Here is a 19,762-nt window from a genome sequence, read left to right on the forward strand (position 1 = left end):
TTAAAACCAGAAGTATTTTATTTTTTTTATTTTTTTTTGGGGGCCCCCTCAGGACTTGAGGCCCTACGCGCAGCGCGTAGTGCGCGTTATGGGAGCGGCGGCACTGATCACGACGATCTACTATTTATCAATCAAATCCATCAAACCCCACGTTCTCTCTCCTCTCTCTCTTTCTCCTTCTCTATTAACTCTCTCTGCACGAGTACATGTACACCATACAGACCATAGATGAATGTCTGTATTGCTCACGATGCCATCGCCCTAATCAACACAAACGCATGCACACGCACACATACAACATGAAGTTTTGTAACACCAATCCAGAGATGTAACATAAGAAAGGTGAAATTATGGCATCCATGTATTTTGTGTATTGCCATGTATAGCACCATGATGATATACATATATTTATTTGTATCTACACTACCGTTCAAAAGTTTGGGGTCACTTAAAAATGACCCTGAAAGAAAGCACTGTTTTTTTCAATGAAGATAACAATAAATTAGTCAGAAATACAGTCTAGACATTGTTAAAGTGGTAAATGACTATTCTAGCTGGTGTATATACATAGGTGAACAGAGGCCCATTCCAACAACATCACTCACACAACGTTCTAATGGTACATTGTTTAGCTCATCGTGTTATAAGGCTAATTGATGATTAGAAAACCCTTGTGCTATTATGTTAGCACAGCTGTCAATGTTTTTTGAGTAGTCAAGGAAAACATGAAATTGTCTGGGTGAGCCCGAACTTCTGAACGGTAGTATATATACAGTATATATATGAGTGTGTGTGCGTGCGTGCATGCGTGTGTGTAATCCAATGCTGCACCTAGGTCCAGAGTCTTAACACCAGACTAACAGGGCGTCCAATCAGCACCACAGTCATTCCTTTCCTGCATCTGTCACCCCGACACAAGCAGACTGGGAGGGCCTAGCTCATACTGGGAATACTCAGAATCTCACTCGGAAGAGTGGGGAGGGAAAGGTGCAGTAGTGCTGTAAAGCCTTGTATACTACAGTACAGTGCAGTATCAGGGTGAGTTAGTCAAATGTAACTCATTATTTAATGCATCCGTAATGAAAGATCATTATTTTTTGATGGGCTTGTGTGCCTTAATGAACAGAGCAAACTTGGGGTGAAGAGAGGGCATGCCATGTAGCTTATAGAACCATAGGTTGGGTTCGAAACATCACTACAACATGAATACCTACATGGTTAGCACTAGCATGTTGAGCCACCAAGACACCTAGTAATATTTAATTAAAATGAAAGCATGTGCCGAGCCTGACCAGACAAGTGGATTTGACGATAACATTTCCGAGTAGAACCATGGTTTGTTTGCTGGGTCATGACATCCAATACAGTGGCCCCAGGGCCCTCAACCTTGGCACGCAAGCAGCAAGTCAGTGGAGTGCAGGAGAGATGAGTGATGGAAGAGTGAGAGTAGAGGACTAATGGAGGGATGGATGAGGAATGAGTGAAGAGTGAAGAGAATGGGGGGGAGTCCCGGTCTTCTCCCAAACAGGAACAGATTTAATTTGACCCTCTGTTTATTTTTAGCTTCAAGCGCCAGAGATCCCGTTTCAGGCTTTATCCTGCCACACACTCTTTCTCTCGCTCCCTAGCTCGTGGTCCATCGTTTGTTTTTTCCTCTTTCAAGTTTCTCAGTTTGAGGACCATCGTTAGCCTGTGATGCCATGGAAACATTTCTACAAAATGTCGGAAGTTTTGACGTTTTTAAGTTGTCATTAAATTTATTGATCGTCATAAGCACAGACAAACATATCATCGATACGCCAAACCTGTCAACTGGGTCATGAAACTGAATGGGGGTTGGGGGACAAGCATGGGACTGGGCATCAGGTTCATCAGGGGGAAATAGACGACTGAAACTGAAACTTTATCAAATGATCCTTGAATGACACAGTACCCAAACCTAACACACTCTAACTCTGTGTCTATCTCTCACCATATCCCATTCTTCTTCCTCCTACTCTCTCTATTCTAGTTCTCTCCGCCCCCCCCCCCCCCCCCCCCCCAGCCCTATTAGGTGGTTGGGGTCTGTGCTGATGACCGGGGCAGTGTCAGGTTGAAGCAAAAGTTCCAGAGGGTCGATCCTGTCCCCCTCTCCCTCTCTCCGTCTCTATCTGCCTCCCTGAGGAGTCGGCTCCTCTGGTCTCTCCTGTGGATCTCCTCCCTGCTCCTCTTCTCTGGGCCTCCCCGATGTCTTAGCCTTCCACCTGCTCCCCCTTCATCACCAGACCTCCTCCGATCCCACCCTTTGGCGTGGGATTCCCCTCCGAGACCAGCACCTTCTCCAGACCCTCTCCTGCTCTTCTCTCCGTCCAGAACCTTGGCTAGGCTTGTCCCTTTCCTTACCCGTCCCCCCCCGCCCTGAGAACAGGCCTCCCCAGCCTCTAGCGAGACTCCCCCCGACCCGGGCCCAACCGACCCGACCAGACCCGACCAGGACGATGACGGAGAAGCTGGGCAGCGTGGAGGACGCCGGCGGCATCATGGCGCTGCTGGAGCGCGTGGCGGGCATCATGGACAACGTCAACGCCACGCAGCAGCGCATGGAGGAGCGGCAGCTGGAGCTGGAGACCACGGTGAAGAGCATCCAGGCGGACGTGGTCAAGCTGACGGGCGAGCACGCCGCCACCAGCGGCACCGTGGACCGGCTGCTGGACAAGACCCGCAAGGTCAGCTGCCACATCAAGGATGTACGCGTCCGCGTGGAGAACCAGAACCTGCGCGTCAAGAAGGTGGAGGCCACCCAGGCAGACCTCCTGGCCAAGAACAAGTTCAGAGTGGTCATCTACCAGGTCAGAGCCGCTTGTCTGTCTGTCTGTTCTTATTATTAGAATTCAAAACGGTAAACCTAGCGTTTGACCGTGGTCTGTCCATGATCTGTGCATCTTGGCTCGATTCAAAAGGGACCTTATTTAGTGTTTAGTCCATAAAGGCTGTTAAAAATGACAAGAAGATTGAGCTTTTTTGCTGCAAAATATTTGAAATATTGTTGAGCAATGAGGGAGACGCCGGCTGGTATTGTGGGCCTGGTTAATTTTAGCTTCCCGTCCAACTGGTAGTGAAACTCTATAGGGGTCTCCAACTCCAACCAACATCCTAGTTCAAACATTAAACAAGTTAGTGAAGGGATTCCTGTGATTTCTGAGAGAATCGTCTATGGTGGATTTGCAGTATAGTCATTTCTGAGCGTAAAACAAAGAGTTATTAAACACAGTCGATTAACCTGAGCAGAGCTATCTAAATACTAAATTTGCTTCAGGCTAGTGCTGAAATAGCAACGGGGCCCCTTGAGGTTTGCAGACTGAACACACACACGACCACACACACATACACACACACACATTTTCTGGTGGCTTCATTTTACTTTGGCCTTCGGAAAGCAGCTGCTTGCATATGTTGGTGACCTGGTTATTTTAGCCCTGGCATTGCCCAGGAGGGACGTCAGACCCTCTGAAAGGCCAGCCCATAGATCTAGAGCACATAGAACAGACTTGTATCCTCACCACAATTCATTCATTAATCTCAGGGTTGATACACAATTTGACATTGATGAGCATTGATTGGAGGTTATTCCACAAATGTTGTTACATAAATAGTTTTTGTGTGGTTCAGTCAGATTTTGGGTAAACCTCTTGGCATTAAAGATTTTTCTTCAATGCCAAAAGCATGAGCATTCTCAGTTATTGTTTATTAGGAATTCCATTATGGAACTGGAACAAGTAGCAATAGTTTAAAGACATAGTATCTTTTAATATAAAAATCTCTTTTCTATTAATAATCTTAGCTGAGCAGCTAGTCAGAATTAAATATAATATTAACCACATTTATCCGTGCAAGTGACTTTGCCAGCTGACACACCGAGTTATTCTCAGTGTGTGCATCTGAAACTCCAGCATCTCTTAATATAGTTTCCTAGTCTCTCGCCCTTCAACTCCTTTCTCTCTTGTATCTCGTGCTTGTTAATTAAGTAACATAAGGCATGAGTCTAATTACGAGACGTCGATAGTGGTCGAAGAAGCTGTGCTGCCAATTTGGCCCATGGATAAGGGAACACTAAAGGTTGTGTCACTGGTGGCAATACGTTGTCATGGGGATGTTATGATGTCAAGACGATGCTAGGATGTCACAGCCGTTGCCCCTTGTTTTGATGGCAGCCATTGCTGGAAATTGTAATCGATTACATGACTACAAAATGTATCAGATGAAGATCTGCAGAATCTGTAGAAACAGGTGTGCAATTCAACGTTTGCTTACTTGTATTCTGGTATACATGATAGATGGAAACCATGATGTTTCATAGGCCACCCACAAAAACTAGTTTTGTCTTGGATTCAGTAAAGGACAAGAGAGCTGCATAAGCCCTTCATTTGCCTCAGAAGATTGGCCTACTAAATCAAACAACTAAATAGGGAAATTCATCATCAGTATATTGTGAACCTCTATGTGGACACACATCAATTCAGGGGAGTCTGGTCTGTAACAGATACTACAAAGTTGTCTTTATCACCTGACTGAATTGGGGTCCCAAGGCCTTGCCTTACCTAAGTCTGGCTTTAACTAAAGTTAACATTAGTTATTCATGATAACTATGTTTTTCAACATATGATTTCTTACCTTAACGATTCAGTAGGCATAATGTGTAGTTTATTGTAGCTGAATCTACTAGTGTATATTCGTATTGTTAAATGACAATCCCTGTATGTCTATATTAACATTAACTCTAAGATTGCGGTAAAAAGTTATGTTTAAATGTATACAGTATTCACATGTAGGCAACTTAAATGTGGGGTCAAAATGCAAAGTGCATAGACACAATCAGCTATGACAGAGATGCGATTTCTTGTCGGTAGGCATAATAGATTGTCTCGCCATAGCATGCCCAATGCCTCTGGTGTGTGTAGCTATGTTATGACTACAAAGCATACAGTCAAATTTCAGCATATCACTGTTAGTATCAGGTGTAGAATAAAGTGCCTAGCATGCACGTAATCATATATCCTGGTATGTTTCCTAGTCATTGCGCATGCTAGCTAGCTGGCAAGGCTTGCTTCTCAAAGTGTTGAGACACGTTTAATTATTTAATAGATAGATAGAGTGACTATACCTACACCTTAATTATTAGTTATCAAGGTTTTATTTGAGAACATAGAATATTGTTTTTGGTATGGTATGCTACATATGGCTCAAAATAAAAGTGCTGGAGGAAAACCAGTTAATCTTTAAGGTACATGCTGCCATCATCTGGGTAACCTGAACTCAAAATCTGGTTGCCCTCTATTATTAGAATCTTTGAGTCGGTGGCCCGCCTATTCTTTCCATTCCTGTTTCCTAACTCTGGAATCATGGAAACCAAATGTTCATGTTATTATTCCCCTGATAAAAGACTGGGACATTGAACATTCAACCTATCTGGAGAATAAGTTTAAGTTGCTCATAGTTAGCAATTTATTTAAGCAAAGTAAAAAAATATCTTTAAGCATAAGCTAATTTCCCATCTTATATTGACTATAGCAATTGTAGCCTGATTACCTTTATTTCATTTTGACAATGCTACTGTCTGCAGGCCCTGTATTAATTTAACAGAGCTGTGTCAGGGATTTTCTAGCTTGCTGGTGATATGTTTAGCTGTACATAGTAGGCCTACCATGGTCTCTAGTTTTAGAAACAGATGGTGCAGTGTATTTATAGAAGTAGAATTAAGAGTTGCAATTCTACATCCAGTTAGCACCCTTGAATCACTGAAACCATGGAAATATATATAATTTGTAAGCTAGCTGCAAAATAACCATTTTGACCAAAGCGAATGCATTTATGTTGATCCAGTTTGTGAGTTCAAACTAGTTATCTATTTAGCGAAGAACTAGCTGCTCCAGGGATATATTTCATACTATCGTAAATGACCATCGTGATAACCATCAACTATCTGATGGGACAATTCACTTCCTTTCAAGAGCATCGAAGGTCCGATCTGCAAGCTAACCAACAGAAACATTAAACAGTAATGAGCCACACCTGCCAGCAAGCCACTAAAACAATTCAAGGATGGCTATAAAATCACTTCAAATGTTTGCTGTTGTGAGACCTGGTATCTTTCGAGTGAAATATGTTTTCAAAGGACCAGGGCAGCGAAGAAAGCATGGCCTCTGCAGCAGGTAGACCAGGATGGTGAGACAAAGAGGCATCTGAGGAGGGTGTTACGACACAACACCTGCCGTGTAACCATGCTATTGTCCTACTCTCATGTTATTACCTGTTAATTAACATGGAACCGGAAGGGCAGTCGCTTAATTAACTTACAATATGGTTGTAATACATTATCAACTAATTGGATGGAAAGGGAATCAACTGCGGGATTTGCAAACAGTGCCTATTGAGGGAATATACTGTTGAAGAGGTAGTTCTCTGTGGACACGTACAATTGCACATGCCACAAAAAACTTAAACTCCATATCGCCCTAATGTGATCAACTGTTAGAAATAAACTGGCCAATATACCAATGAGCAAATATACCCTAATCCACGCCAATCCTAAAAGTTCCACAATCATTTAAACCTGTTGGCAAAGGCTTTATTCTGTAAGCCTTGCCTTGGAAATCATAATATACAGCAACAATTGGTTTAGTGTTTTTTTTTACATGCAAGCAACAGGCAACCATCAGTTAGCATGGCTACTTGGTACCTTCAGTCATGACATAAATCAGAAAGAAAGTCTCAACAGCTTGAGATATCTCCCACACTACTTGTGACCTTGAAAGGATCATCCTGATTCTTACAAGCACATCCACTAGTAGTAACTTGTAACTAGGGCAAATCGTAATGATCGTATTATCTGTAACTGAATCAGAGGGTCTTGGATAACATTCTGGATGTAGCAGTTGGAAAACGATTGAACACATTCCAGGCTGCAGTGGCTCCTGGCCACCAAATGCTTTCTGAAGTGTCATGGCGACAAGATAGTTGTCGCGTCGTCTGATTTGAGCGTGTGAGAGGAAACAGCAGAGGACTGTAGTCTCAGTGGTCTTCAGTTTGTATGCCTGTTCGAAATTCCTTTGATTATGAAGTCATGGACATTCAGGATAGTGGCTCACTTGTACACCACACATGTCATATTCCAATGAATGGATGATTGACATTGATCAGCCATCAGTAGTCAAAGAAATATCCTTAGGGTCTTTTCGCATAGTGTCTCCAGAATATAAGAACAAAGAGATATGGTAAGGTTCCTATCAGTTGCTCTCATGGCTGTGTAGAATTCACAGGTTCTCATGTTTCTTATGAAGGATCACATTTCGCCTCACTATCTATGCAATGTTTCAACATACTCCTACTGTCACTTATGAATCCACTCTCTCTCCCGCAGTTTCTCATGTTGCTTTGTTTTCTTTGGGCTGTTCCCCCCCCCCCCCCCCCCAGGGTGACCACGAAGTGAAGTCCGTCGCCCCCGGCAACGAGCCCTCCGAAGCCAGCGGCGGCAGAGCTAGCTCAAGGGCCGAGGTGGAACCTGACAAGTTTGAGCTGCCTCCGGAGTCAGACGAGGAGTACATGGTGGTAGAGGAGGCAGACTCCGCCTCCGTCACCCGCGCCAAGAAGACCGGCCTGACCCGCATCGAGAGCTTCAAGGCCACCTTCTCAAAGGAGAACATGAGCAAGACCCGTGAGAACCTGGGCACCAAGGTCAACAAGCTGGGCGAGCGCATCGTGACGGTGGAGCGGCGCGAGAAGATCCGCCAGTCTGGGGAGCGGCTGAAGCAGTCTGGAGAGAGGTTCAAGGAGTCCATGGCCAATGTCCCTGCCAAGCTCAACCTTAAGAAGGAGCGGACAGTAGCTGAGGGCCAGGAGGGAGCGGAGGGAGGCGCCGACGGAGCCACACCCGTGCCTCCGCCCAAGGGCCGCAAGGGCAGCCCAGACAAGGAGGCCGCGGACGGGGCCAAGGCAGAGGCGTCCGAGGTCCCCATGTACGACATGAAGCAGCTGGCGTAAAGCGCAACGGCCGATGCAACAACTGGGTGTTGTGTTTCCCTTGGACTATTGTGACAACAAAAGAGAGGATGAAAGTATGTGTTTTATGGTCGATTCTCCCTGGCCAAGCTTTGGAAATGAAAATATTAAATGATCTATTTTTCTGTTCAGTTGAAAGAAGCCTCCAGTTAGAGAGGAAGTGACATTGGGCCGGTTCAAACATCCGACTGGCGGCAACGGCAAGAACGGACACCCACTGAAGTATAGGTCTACCATAAGGCGTTGTTATTCTTTCAGACATAGTTCTAGTCTCTGTTCTGATATGTGTCTACAGTTGACATTATGGTTAATTTATTATTATTAAATATTTGTTAAATTTTTCGTTTACAAACTGCTAATTAAACAAATACAATAACAACAGAGAGAGCGAGAGAAAGAAGCATCTGGAGTTTGTCAAAGGTTTCAGTTGTTATGTTTATGTATGTTTGAACAATGACAAGATGTTAGAGCTTTAAACAGTTCTAATGAAGAGTGGGTAAGTTATGATGGTATATGATGGGAATGTTGATTTTGTCAGGGGGCTGTAAAAGTAAAGTTTTGCACTCGCGAAATGTGAAAGATAGAATGCATTAGATATTTCAGGTTGCAATTATACATTTAAAAGCTGTACTATGAGGAATTTGTAGAGAACTAATTTGGCCAGTTTTCCGAAAATTACAAAGATAAACTGTTATGGTAAAAATAATGAATACTAAGAATAAAGACTAAGAACATGTTACATATGTGATGTGAAATATCTCGACACTCTTAATATTGTTTTGCTGTATAAACAGCTCGTAAAAATAGACGTCTATAACTATATTGTTAGAATGTTTTGAGTTATTACTTAGAGTTTGCATGAATGCATTTAAAAATACACAATAGTAAATATTAGGTTTAGGGTGTTTTCGGTCGGATAGAGATGATCAATTATTTTTACCCAATGTTGTTTTTAGGGCATAACACTGACTACACGGTTCTCATTGAGGAACTCAGCAAGTTCTATTTATATTTTGATTTTATTGCTTTTCAAAACCAAACCTATTGTATAAATGTCCCTTCACTTCATCTTCAAATGTAAATGTACGGTAAATGTATCAAACTAAAAATAATTCTGATCTATTTTTGATTAAAGTAAGTAAGGAATTGTGGTCTTTTCAAAGGCAAAGGCAAAGCTATTCTTACAATATGTCAAACCTGATCAAAGTACAATGGACACAAGTGAAGACTTCAAAGCTTGATGCTTATAGTAGTAGCCAACCCTTTCTTTAGGTTTGCATTTATTAAATAGCTTTACAAATGCAGCTTAACCAGGCTTTACACAGCTGGTAGTACAATAAACAGGTTAAACTTGGTATTATACGAAGGGTGACTAAATTACTTGACTATTTGGAGAATTAAGAGTATATATTACGTATAATACTACATATTATCGTTTCCGACAAGAGTTTTTTATCATCTTGACCAAATCATTAAAGCTTAAAAAAGTGCAATCGATTAAAGCCCTTAAGTAAAATAGAGGAGAACAATTAATTTATGAGGTACAGGAAATTATGGATATTGTGTTGAATACGTATAGATACGTATATAAAGTTCAATCGACAAATAAAAAGAATGTTTTGCGGTGCTACAGGGAATAAATATGAGGCGATAAACTGCTAAAGGGCGGCCCCATGGTAACGCTCATGGTGGCCCCTGGGGGGAGGTGGCGGCGGATCACTTGCAGTCACAGAGCAGCGCGGTGCCGCGTAGCGTCCAGTGGTCCGGCTGCTGGCTGGAGCGCAGCGCCAGCTCGAAGATGTAGGTGAGGTCGGTGCGCCGGGGCTTCTTGTACACGGGACACGAGTACAGGTTCACGGAGGACGGCGCCGCCGGCCGCTTGCTGTCGGCCATGCTCACCGCGTACACGTGCACCACGGGCAGCGGCGTGAAGAGGACCTGGAATGAGGTCAGAGGTCAGGGGGTTAGGGGTCCATCGAAGCGTGTTGTAGGTGAATGATGGGGTGTGTATGTACACTACTGTTTAAAAGGTTGGGGTCACTTAGAAATGTCCTTATTTCTTAAATGAAAGGACAGTTTCCTTCAATGAAGATAACATTAAATGAATTAATGCGGACATTGATCATCGGGTAAATGAGTATTCTAGCTGGAAAGAACAGATTATTTATGGAATTTCTACATAGGTGTACAGAGGCCCATTTCGAGCAACCATCACTCCTGTATTCAGATGGTACATTGTTTAGCTAATCGTGCTAAAAGGCTAATTGATGATAAGGAAACCCTTTTGCAATTATGTTAGCCCTGCTGAAAACTGTTGAATAAAGTGTTGGGTGAAGTGTTTTCACGGAAAACAGAAAATTGTCTGGGCGACTCCAATCTTTTGAACGCTAGTGTATATGTGCCTCTCCATGTATGTGAGGAAGGAACTAGTAGGATAGGGGACAGGAGTCTAAAGGTTCCCGGTTCGAGGCTCAATATCCAGTTCACCACACACACGTAGAAACACACAAACCTTTTGCGGTGACTCTGTGAGCCGGATGTTGCGTTTGTCCCAGCCGGCTCCGTCCAGGAAGAGGCCGTAGATGTAGACTCCGCCCACATCCTCCGGGGGTGGGGACGACACGTCCTCCCTCATCATCCGGGTGACATCGTTGCCGAGGGCCACCGTATCCAAGGCCCAGCCCTTGGAGAGGTTGGCCCGAGTCGTCTCCTGACGCATGGCTGTCAAAAAACCCTGGAGACGCACACACACACACACACACACACACACACACACACACACACACACACACACACACACACACACACACACACACACACACACACACACACACACACACACACACACAAAAAGGATGCATTTTTAGTTAAGGTTGACCCCTGTGATTTGATAAAACATTTGAGATCCTGGAGACATATCGTTGCATCCCTAGACCACAGTTGTGAACCCTTAACAGTCCCATTTCAAGCCGTGGCTCTTGAGACAGCGCAGCTGGATGAGGCCACCTCGAGCCCACCCACCTGAGGGTTAAAGAAGCCCGTCAGCCAGAACTGTAGGGGCCGTCCGTTGCTCATCCAGCCACTGAACTGCTGGTTGCGGTCCAGCAGCTCGGTGAACCAGAAGCCCAGTGTGGCTGAGTCCCAGCTGAGCTTCAGCCACAGGGCCGGGATGCGGGCGTCGTACATGCAGTCCAGGGCGTCCCGCAGGGCCTCAGACATGATGATGGTGCCTGGCAGTGAGAGGTGTACCAGGTTAAAGAGTGAGGGAAAACAAAGAACGCATGGAGCTGGAGCGATCTAGAGGGAGTAAGCTCACCGTCTATGGCCAGCTGGAGGTCAATGAGCGTGCTCCGCACAATGCTTATGATTCGCTGCATGCGACCAACCTCCTGCTTGAGGAAGATGTTCATTGGCTGGAGCAAACCCATCTTCTTGAGCTGGGCTTTGACCTATCGACCCAACATCGGACTCGGATTTATTCAGTGTTGATATGCTATTAATACGACCATTAGGTACACGGTTAGAGTTTTAACCAGATTAAAGGCTGTAAAACGTTTAAGGCAACTTAATTGCTCACCTCATGTGGCACATAATCAGGTGGTAGCTTCCCCAGCATCTCACTGGCTAGCCTCTGAGCTGTTGCCTCCCTGGTTTCTCCGGACCCACCCCCACTGTCCTTTGGTTGGATGTTGATGATGGTGATGAGTGTCTGATTGGCCAGATTTGTCTGGTAGGTGATGTCGGCATTGGAATGAAGCCCAAACACCTGGCAAATGACAGATGGGAGAAGAGGTTTTCAGAATGACATTTTTACACCCCCAAGTAGGTTGCGTTGTTCCTCTGTATTTCAAAGAGTCTCAAGATAAACTCTGTCTCAAAATAAACTGCCATAGCCCACAATACACTGCTTATTATAATATACAAATTAACATCAACCAATTTAAACTTTCTTCAGATGGATAGACCTTATTGAATCCCCTCTCTTCTGACAATCAAATATTAGACAGTGTTTCCCACAGAACAGGTAGCAATGTGTGTGTGTGTGTGTGAGTGGGGGGGGGGGAGATTAGACATGGACTCTTGACGGGTGGGGAGGGGGTAAGACGTGGAGTCCTGACGGGGGGGGGGCGTAGGCGTAGGGGCGTAGGCGCGTCGAGAGGAGGCCCGGGCGAATCCGCTGTCAGTGTGTGCATGTATCAGTGATACGCGGTTTGATCCAATAAGTGTTAGTGTACCCGTGCACCATTGGCATGTAGGTGCGCTTGTCTCTGTGTGCGTGTGTGAACGAGAATGACAGGGAGAAAGAGTGCTATGCAGAGATGAATGAACGGAACAATATTTATATTTCAAAATCGCCAAAAAAAACAACCAAAAAACAGAATCAATTTGTGGCACTCTGTGCTCATTCTGTGGCGCTGCGCCTCACATTGGTCTATGTATGGGTAACACTGTTAGGACTGTCAGTAAAGATGTGGACTTTAGGCCCCTCTTTGGTAACTTATACAACAGTGATGCCGATGACTCCACCCAGTCTGTGGCTGTACACCACTGGAAATCAGCCGGTGCCAGAGGGGGGATAGACGCTGACCTCGGGCGTGTCCGCTACGGGCATGGACTCTATGTGCGCCTGGAAGTCCTGCACCGTCTTGGCCAAGCCAGGGATGCTGTAGCCCTTGTAGAAGCAGAACTTGTCGGAGAAGGTGGTCTCACTGAACCACACGCGGGTGAAGGTGTTGAGCAGGTGTTTGTCCAGGTCGTCCGTCACCCGGCCGCCGTACAGGACCTCCCCTGGAAGACCCGTCAGATTCAGGGTTAGTTTAGGGATCCGGGATTCTCCACTGGTGGTTAGTGAGGGTATCGCACTAGCACTACCAACCTTTATCTTTTGGAAGAAGCCAGTGAAGTAACCAATGTTTCAACGTTAATTCATGTTTTGAATGGCTTACTATTTAATGGTGTTGAGCCCCAATTGAAGCAGCTTGTGTTTGCTCTGTGTTTTTAACAGCAAATTAAGGTCAACTGTTGATTTAATTTCAGATAATGATTATTACTGCATTCACTAATGTTACTTAATGGTTATTTAATGTATCCTTAAGTTCAGTCCCTGATGATAAGGATTACCGTATTGATTGTACAAGAGAATATATTGCTTATTTCTCTGTACTAAATATCCGCGCCCTGGCTAATGGTATCTGCATGACTGAGTCACAGCAGGAAAACCTTTGAGAACGTTTGAGAGCCAATGGCTACACTAGGTTAGGTCAAACTCCACTGGGTGGATGGAGCCTCACCCAACATGTAGCGTATGCAGGACCAGTTGACGCCTCTCTTTGGGTCCAGGTCATCCAGGTGGTTCTGGACAAACTGCATGCTGGAGTAGAAGTCTGCCTGGTTGAACTCGTAGGGGATGTTCCAACCGAGAGGACCAAACTTACGACGCTCCTACAACGCGCGCGGGGGGAGAGAGATAGTTACACACAGATACAATAGGGCTTTAATCCAAATGCATCATGGGATTTTACTTGTTGCGATACGCCGCCATTTTGTGATGAGATAGACGAGAGAATTGTAGTACAGCATAAGTAAATATGCATTACGCAATATGCTATATGCATGCATAAGTAAATATACCGTAAGCTAAGCTCATTAAAAAACGCTGTGGCGATTTCAAACATAACAATATCTTCTCATAATGTGCATTAAAAACACAATTAACTACTAATGACCAAAGCACTACTACCAATACAATTTCTATGCAACTATACTTGGAGGTCAAATGGAGGTGGTCGATGCCATCTAACGTCACGATGTACAAGCCCTGTGCAGAACAATGTTTCTGCATCTTGGGTGTGCTTGTGTGAGCCCACTAGAGCCCTCAAGTCATCATGGACTGGCCCCACTCTCACATTTCTAACTTAGCATGAAGAAGCAGCTCTTAGTTTGTATGCACCACAGATCTGGAACTAACTTCAATAACATGAGAGGTATGCCTCAACATTTATTACAATTATTTTGCATCATTTAATTCTGCTGCAGCTATGAATGAAATATGATATTCCTGCACTACGTTTATTCTCCTATCATCTTGCATATTATATTTGTCCTGTTTTCATCTTCTTTAATCTTTTAAGGATTGTCCTTTTAATGTTTTCACAAGTGATTTCTTCTCGTAGTTTGAATGGCCTGGTATTATTAGGGTGCTATATCAATAAACGTGCCCCTTTGGGTATGAGTTCCGCATTCAACCCATCTCTAGCAGCAGTGCCCGCAGATAGTAGATAGCTGTATGGACCGGCAGACAGACAGACAGACAGACAGAGGGACGGGCAGACAGAGAGACGGACAGACAGACAGAGATACAGACAGGTACCTGGACGGTGGTGTGCAGGAAGACTAAAGAGTACAGCAGCTAGCTGTATAGACAGGCAGACAGAAAGATTGTCAGAGAGATAGACAGGTACTTGGACGGTGGTGTGCAGGAAGGCCACAGCGTACAGCAGATAGCTGTATAGACAGACAGCAGTCAGACAGAGAGACAGACAGGTACCTGGACGACGGTGTGCAGGAAGGCCACAGCGTACAGCAGAGGTTTCCACTGAGGGAGGTTGGAGACCTCCAGCTGCTCCTGGGTCACGCCCCCATAGGTCCTCTTCAGTCCAGCCTTCATTCCTGACCACGCAACACACACACACACACACACACACACACACACACACACACACACACACACACACACACACACACACACACACACACACACACAGACACACACACACACACACACATTATACAACGTGTGAAAAAAACCACAAAAGTCCCATAATACATTGTGAAGTTACAGAATATCATTGAAAACACATGAATAGAATGAAGCTAGTGAAGAATGAGTGATGAATGAGTGAATGATTGAATATTTTACCAAGCGGAGGTTCGTTGGTGAACTTAATTGCCGACTGGAGGAATGCGATGGGAAACCTACAATGCAACAAAACCGGTGTGGTTAATATGGTCCTCCATGTTGATTGTGTTGCATAAACGGCCCCTTGTGTACGAGGGATCATGAAATGGATAACCAGTCATAGTAATGGTGGAAGCAGTGATATTACTTGGGGTGCACGTCGGTCGTTAGCCACACGCGGAAGCCCTCGTGCACGCTCTCTGTTGGCATGGTGACGCTGTCCAAGAGTTCTTCCAGGAAGTCGAGACCGAGGTGGCAGTTCTGGAGGAGGAGCCAGCCGCCGTCTGTCATGCTGCTAGCCAATAGGCGGCGAGCGTGGATCTCCTGGCCCTGGCCCATGGAGATGGGCCTGCATGGCGCCCCCTTGAGTTTGGAAGAATTTGACAATAAAATGTATATATTTTTTAATAAATTAGGAATTATTACAACAAATAACGTAAAAATTTAAATAAATAACCATTCAACATAACATATGTTTTTTTTCAAAAACTGTTTAGCAAGAAGTGTGACTACGATTGTCTAAAACATAATCCAATTCTTTGTTCTTGACCATCCCACCGCTTTGCCCGCTACTTTCAGTCATTCACCAATCCATCCACCTCGGCGCCTCCACCCCACCTTATTCCTGGCCAGCCTCTCGATGTTCTCTGTGGGGTCAGAGCCGCTGGAGAGCAGACAGACCATGGGGGTTTTGCTGTCGCTCTCGGCCCACATGGAGTCCAGGTTCAGCACCAGACCCTCTGAGTACTTCGGCCCAAGGGAGTCTGCGATGTAGCGACGGGCCTGATGTAGCAACACATGCACACATTCAGAATGTACCCTTCATCTTCCAATAGAGATCCCCTTTGCAAATGATGCACAGAGATATACAATCTTTCAGACCACTTTTACCGGTGCTTATAAAATGTCTCATTTGAGATTTATTTGGAGTGGCCAAAATTTACATTAAGGGGATTATGCAGATGCTTTTATCCAAGTCGACTTACAACCTGCTCTACCTCCTGAGCTACTGTCGCCCCCAAATTCATATTTTGGAAACTTATCCCACCTGAGCTATGGTTCTGTCTGGACTGGATTGTACCGGATCCCCACCTGCGCTATGTTTCTGTCTGGACTGGATTGTACCGGATCCCCACCTGTGCTATGGTTCTGTCTGGACTGGATTGTACCGGGCCCCCACCTGAGATATGGTTCTGTCCGGACACCAGCTGCGGATCAGAAGGAGTTTCCTGAAGGTGTCGAGCAGGTCCTGGTAGCCATCAGGCAACGTGGCGTCCTCTGGTGCCGATTGGTCAAACCAGTTCCTCCAAGCACGCTCATTAAGGTTCACCTGAAACCCCAGAGACACAAAGTAAACACACACACACACACACATACACAGTTTATTACAAATACATAAAACACACACTTTGACCCAAGATCGGGATCACACAGGCATCTATATGATCAATGCTATAGTACATCACAAGCCTAGTAACGAGATGCTACAGCTTCATGTGATGCAGCTCACTAGCCTATATTGCTAGATGCTATAGCTGTATGCTAAGAGCAGGCACCTGTACGAGGAGTTGTGTGAAGGGGTGCAGGCTGGACAGCTGGACCAGGTTGAGCCAGGTCATATCCAGGATCCAACGCCGGGGTTTAGGTTCCACCGAGTTCAGGTCCAGGGAGGCCCCACCTGCTCAGTGAATACCTCACTGTTAGCATCACACATGGTATACTACAGACTACCATTATTCCACAAATTCAGTTTGTTAGCAAAACAACATTCTATTTATTATCAAGTCAAATTCAGAATCAGTGTGGGATGGGGTTCGAACCAGGAATCCTTCAGCTGGGGGTCACCCTTACAATTGCAAAGTCCTGCTCATAGCACCAAAACATTCTTTCTAATAAAGTATTTATTCTCATTACTTTACACAACCCCTTAGTTCCCCTTATTCTGACTTGGTCGCTCTTTGGCCAATAAGCTGTCTAGCCTCAGTTGGAGAATGTGTAATGTAATGACAGGGTAAGGGGGGGGGGGGTGGTACTCTGACCTTTGATGAAGGAGTGGAACTCGCTGTGGGAGATTTTGTGGGCCTGCAGGTCGGTCTTCAGCGCCAGCAGCAGGGTGAAAAGGAGCTTGTCACTTTCATACAACCCCCTGGAAGTGTAGCAGTACACCTGGAGGGAGCGAGACGGGAGAGGATGCTTCAGTGAGGTGAGGGAATGGGCTCATAGATTAGTCAATTCATTATGTATAGTAAGTCCATTAAAGGTTGGGCAGGACATTTATTTGAGAATCATTTTTTATTCTATTTTTTGAGATCCTCTTGACATCCCGACATCAAATGCATATTCAATCATTTTATTCAGCCAGAATAAAACGATAGGATGGCTGACTAGTCTGTACCTAAGTAGCTGCCTGGGCCAACTTTGCAAGTGCACTCATTGCACATGAATGGAGTCTTCAACAAAGCTAGGGCAGACCATTGCTGTAGCTAGCAAGCAGGTCATGTGTTTCGGGAGTGGCTTTGCGATGTGATACCTTAGAAATGTAGCTTAGCTTCTTTCTCCAAATTGCCAACCCCATCTTTAAATTGTCGCATTTAACTATGAGATTCTGTTTACATTTTCTTTTATGATTCTGAATACTATGATGTATTTGTATGTTGTTTACATCGTAATAAAACGTATTACGTACACAGAAGTAAACAGAATAAACATTATCATTCTGTAATCCGGAAACAAAGTATTTACAGGAAGCTTTCACTTCAATATAAACAAGAAAAACTCTATAACCCTATTTAAAAAATTCAGTTATATGGATTATCATTGGTCAAAAATGATAAAAAATGTTAACCTGATAGGTCAGGAAGTGAATAATGTTGTTGATGCGTTTGGCTGTGAGCTGTGACTTGGTCGAGTTCTCCATGGACGAGTCGAATATTCCAAGGAACTGTCTGAGAGAGGTCTGGTACATGAGGTTCACCAGAGACATCTCAACAATCAGGAAGTAGAGGATGCTGCCTCTGGTGGCCACCGGGCGGTACTCCTCCCTGGCCTGATTGATCTTCACTTCAGTGTCTGCAGCGATGGTCAGCTTCTCACTCACCTAGGAACGAAAGGTTTGGAGAGGAGAGGGGCAGAGGATGAGAGGAGAGGAGCGAAGGAGGGGAGGAGAGGGAGGAGGACTAGAAATAAAAGGAATGTTTCGTGATAGGGGTTGTGGGGTTGCTATAGCACTATCTGGGAGAGAAAGTAGAGATTGAAATCAAAATTTAGAGTTTTGGTGTCTGAGGGTTCTGTCCAGCAACCGAGCTTCTTTGTGCAATCACTGAATTGCTGCATTTATTCATGTGTAAAACATGAATAAAATATACACTTCCTTCCCGAGTGCCCATGTGGGCTTGGTGAATGAAGCCATGAAGACTTGCATTACTAAACATATAACCCCTAACCCTGATGGTGGGTGTTTAATGTTCTGCCTACAAAAAGGAGCACCCCTAAACCTGACACATTTAGTAATCTAGTTCACCACTTGCAAGGAATATGACCTATTTTTGAAGAGGCTTATGTCAAATGTGACGGTCGGTGAGTGAATACAGAGTTCAATACCCTGGAGATGCCAGACCTAAACATGAGGACTGGTGGTGGAGGTGGTGTTAGTGGTGTTGGTGGTGGTGTTGGTGGTGGTGTTAGTGGTGGTGGTGGTGGTGGAGGTGGTGTTAGTGGTGGTGTTGGTGGAGGTGGTGGTGGAGGTGGTGGTGGTGATGGTGGTGGAGGTGGTGGTGGTGATGGTGGTGGAGGTAGTGTTAGTGGTGTTGGTGGTGTTGGTGGTGTTAGTGGTGGTGTTAGTGGTGGTGGTGGTGGTGTTAGTGGTGTTGGTGGTGGTGGTGGTGGTGGAGGTGGTGTTAGTGGTGGTGTTGGTGGTGGTGGTGTTAGTGGTGGTGTTGGTGGTGGTGTTGGTGGTGGAGGTGGTGTTAGTGGTGGTGTTGGTGGTGGTGGTGTTAGTGGTGGTGTTGGTGTTAGTGGTGGTGGCGGTGGTGGTGTTAGTGGTGGTGGCGGTGTTGGCGTGGAGGTGTTGGTGGTGGTGGTGGTGTACCTCCTGGGCGGTGGTCTGGGTGACCCTGAGGACCTCGATGAGGGACTGGTCCTCCACCAGGGAGCCCTCTGTGCTGGTCAGCCGGTACAACAGCCGGTCCTCCAGCTCCTGCATCCTCCTCCGGTTGGACGTGACCTCCTCCAGGAGCTTCACCCGCTCAGACTCTAGCTCCTGGTGGAGGGGAGTGGGGGGAGGGGGAGGGGGAGGCAGGGAGGGGAGGCAGGGAGGGAATGGAAATGGAGGAAAATGAGAAGGGAGACTATTCATGCATCTTATCTAGCTAAGGCCCTTCATAAGCTCCTCAGTAGTTAACTAAAGAGCTAGCTAACTAACCAATTAAGGAAACCCAACACACTAAATAACCAACAAAATAATTCAATTACTCGATAATCAAATCATCAACTGACTAACCAACCAAACGAACAAACTAACAAACATGTTTACTACCCAAACTAGATCACTCACTAAATGATTAACTCACACTATCACTGAAGAACTCACTCACTTTCCAACTTACTCACAAATTCACTCCTAGCTACCAAACCCACTCGCATACAATCTCCCTTCTAACTCACTAACTAACTCAGTGGGTCTCAGAGTACCAGACTCCCTCACTCACCTGTTTAACTAACTCAGTGGGTCTCAGAGTACCAGACTGCCTCACTCACCTGTTTAACTAACTC

The 19,762-nt window shown here is 45.2% G+C and overlaps 3 protein-coding genes across 3 annotated transcripts in view; 2 read left to right on the forward strand and 1 right to left on the reverse strand.

Moving 5' to 3' along the window:
* Positions 1-19,762, forward strand: part of LOC132452244 (cytochrome c oxidase subunit 4 isoform 1, mitochondrial-like) — a 213,294-nt gene that overhangs the window by 91,115 nt on the left and 102,417 nt on the right. The gene's annotated exons all lie outside the window — the stretch shown is intronic.
* cavin4b (caveolae associated protein 4b) lies at positions 2,068-8,773 on the forward strand. The gene is made up of 2 exons (XM_060044759.1): positions 2,068-2,828; positions 7,450-8,773. The coding sequence occupies exons 1-2, from the start codon at positions 2,478-2,480 to the stop codon at positions 8,014-8,016; spliced, it is 918 nt and encodes a 305-aa protein (XP_059900742.1). The 5' UTR covers positions 2,068-2,477; the 3' UTR covers positions 8,017-8,773.
* Positions 8,470-19,762, reverse strand: part of dnah5l (dynein, axonemal, heavy chain 5 like) — a 72,908-nt gene continuing 61,615 nt past the window's right edge. The window contains exons 83-98 of the mRNA XM_060044758.1: positions 19,080-19,250; positions 17,838-18,089; positions 17,032-17,158; positions 16,549-16,670; positions 16,173-16,322; positions 15,611-15,775; positions 15,141-15,355; positions 14,954-15,009; positions 14,582-14,703; positions 13,326-13,476; positions 12,623-12,822; positions 11,612-11,800; positions 11,351-11,483; positions 11,056-11,264; positions 10,547-10,768; positions 8,470-9,972 (exon numbers count right to left, since the gene is read on the reverse strand). Of these exons, the coding sequence (XP_059900741.1) occupies positions 9,751-9,972; positions 10,547-10,768; positions 11,056-11,264; positions 11,351-11,483; positions 11,612-11,800; positions 12,623-12,822; positions 13,326-13,476; positions 14,582-14,703; positions 14,954-15,009; positions 15,141-15,355; positions 15,611-15,775; positions 16,173-16,322; positions 16,549-16,670; positions 17,032-17,158; positions 17,838-18,089; positions 19,080-19,250 (2,706 nt within the window). The 3' untranslated portion in view covers positions 8,470-9,750. The remainder of the gene's footprint in view (positions 9,973-10,546; positions 10,769-11,055; positions 11,265-11,350; positions 11,484-11,611; positions 11,801-12,622; positions 12,823-13,325; positions 13,477-14,581; positions 14,704-14,953; positions 15,010-15,140; positions 15,356-15,610; positions 15,776-16,172; positions 16,323-16,548; positions 16,671-17,031; positions 17,159-17,837; positions 18,090-19,079; positions 19,251-19,762) is intronic.

This window comes from Gadus macrocephalus, chromosome 23 (genome assembly GCF_031168955.1).
Source record: "Gadus macrocephalus chromosome 23, ASM3116895v1".
In the NCBI taxonomy this organism is placed as follows: domain Eukaryota; kingdom Metazoa; phylum Chordata; class Actinopteri; order Gadiformes; family Gadidae; genus Gadus; species Gadus macrocephalus.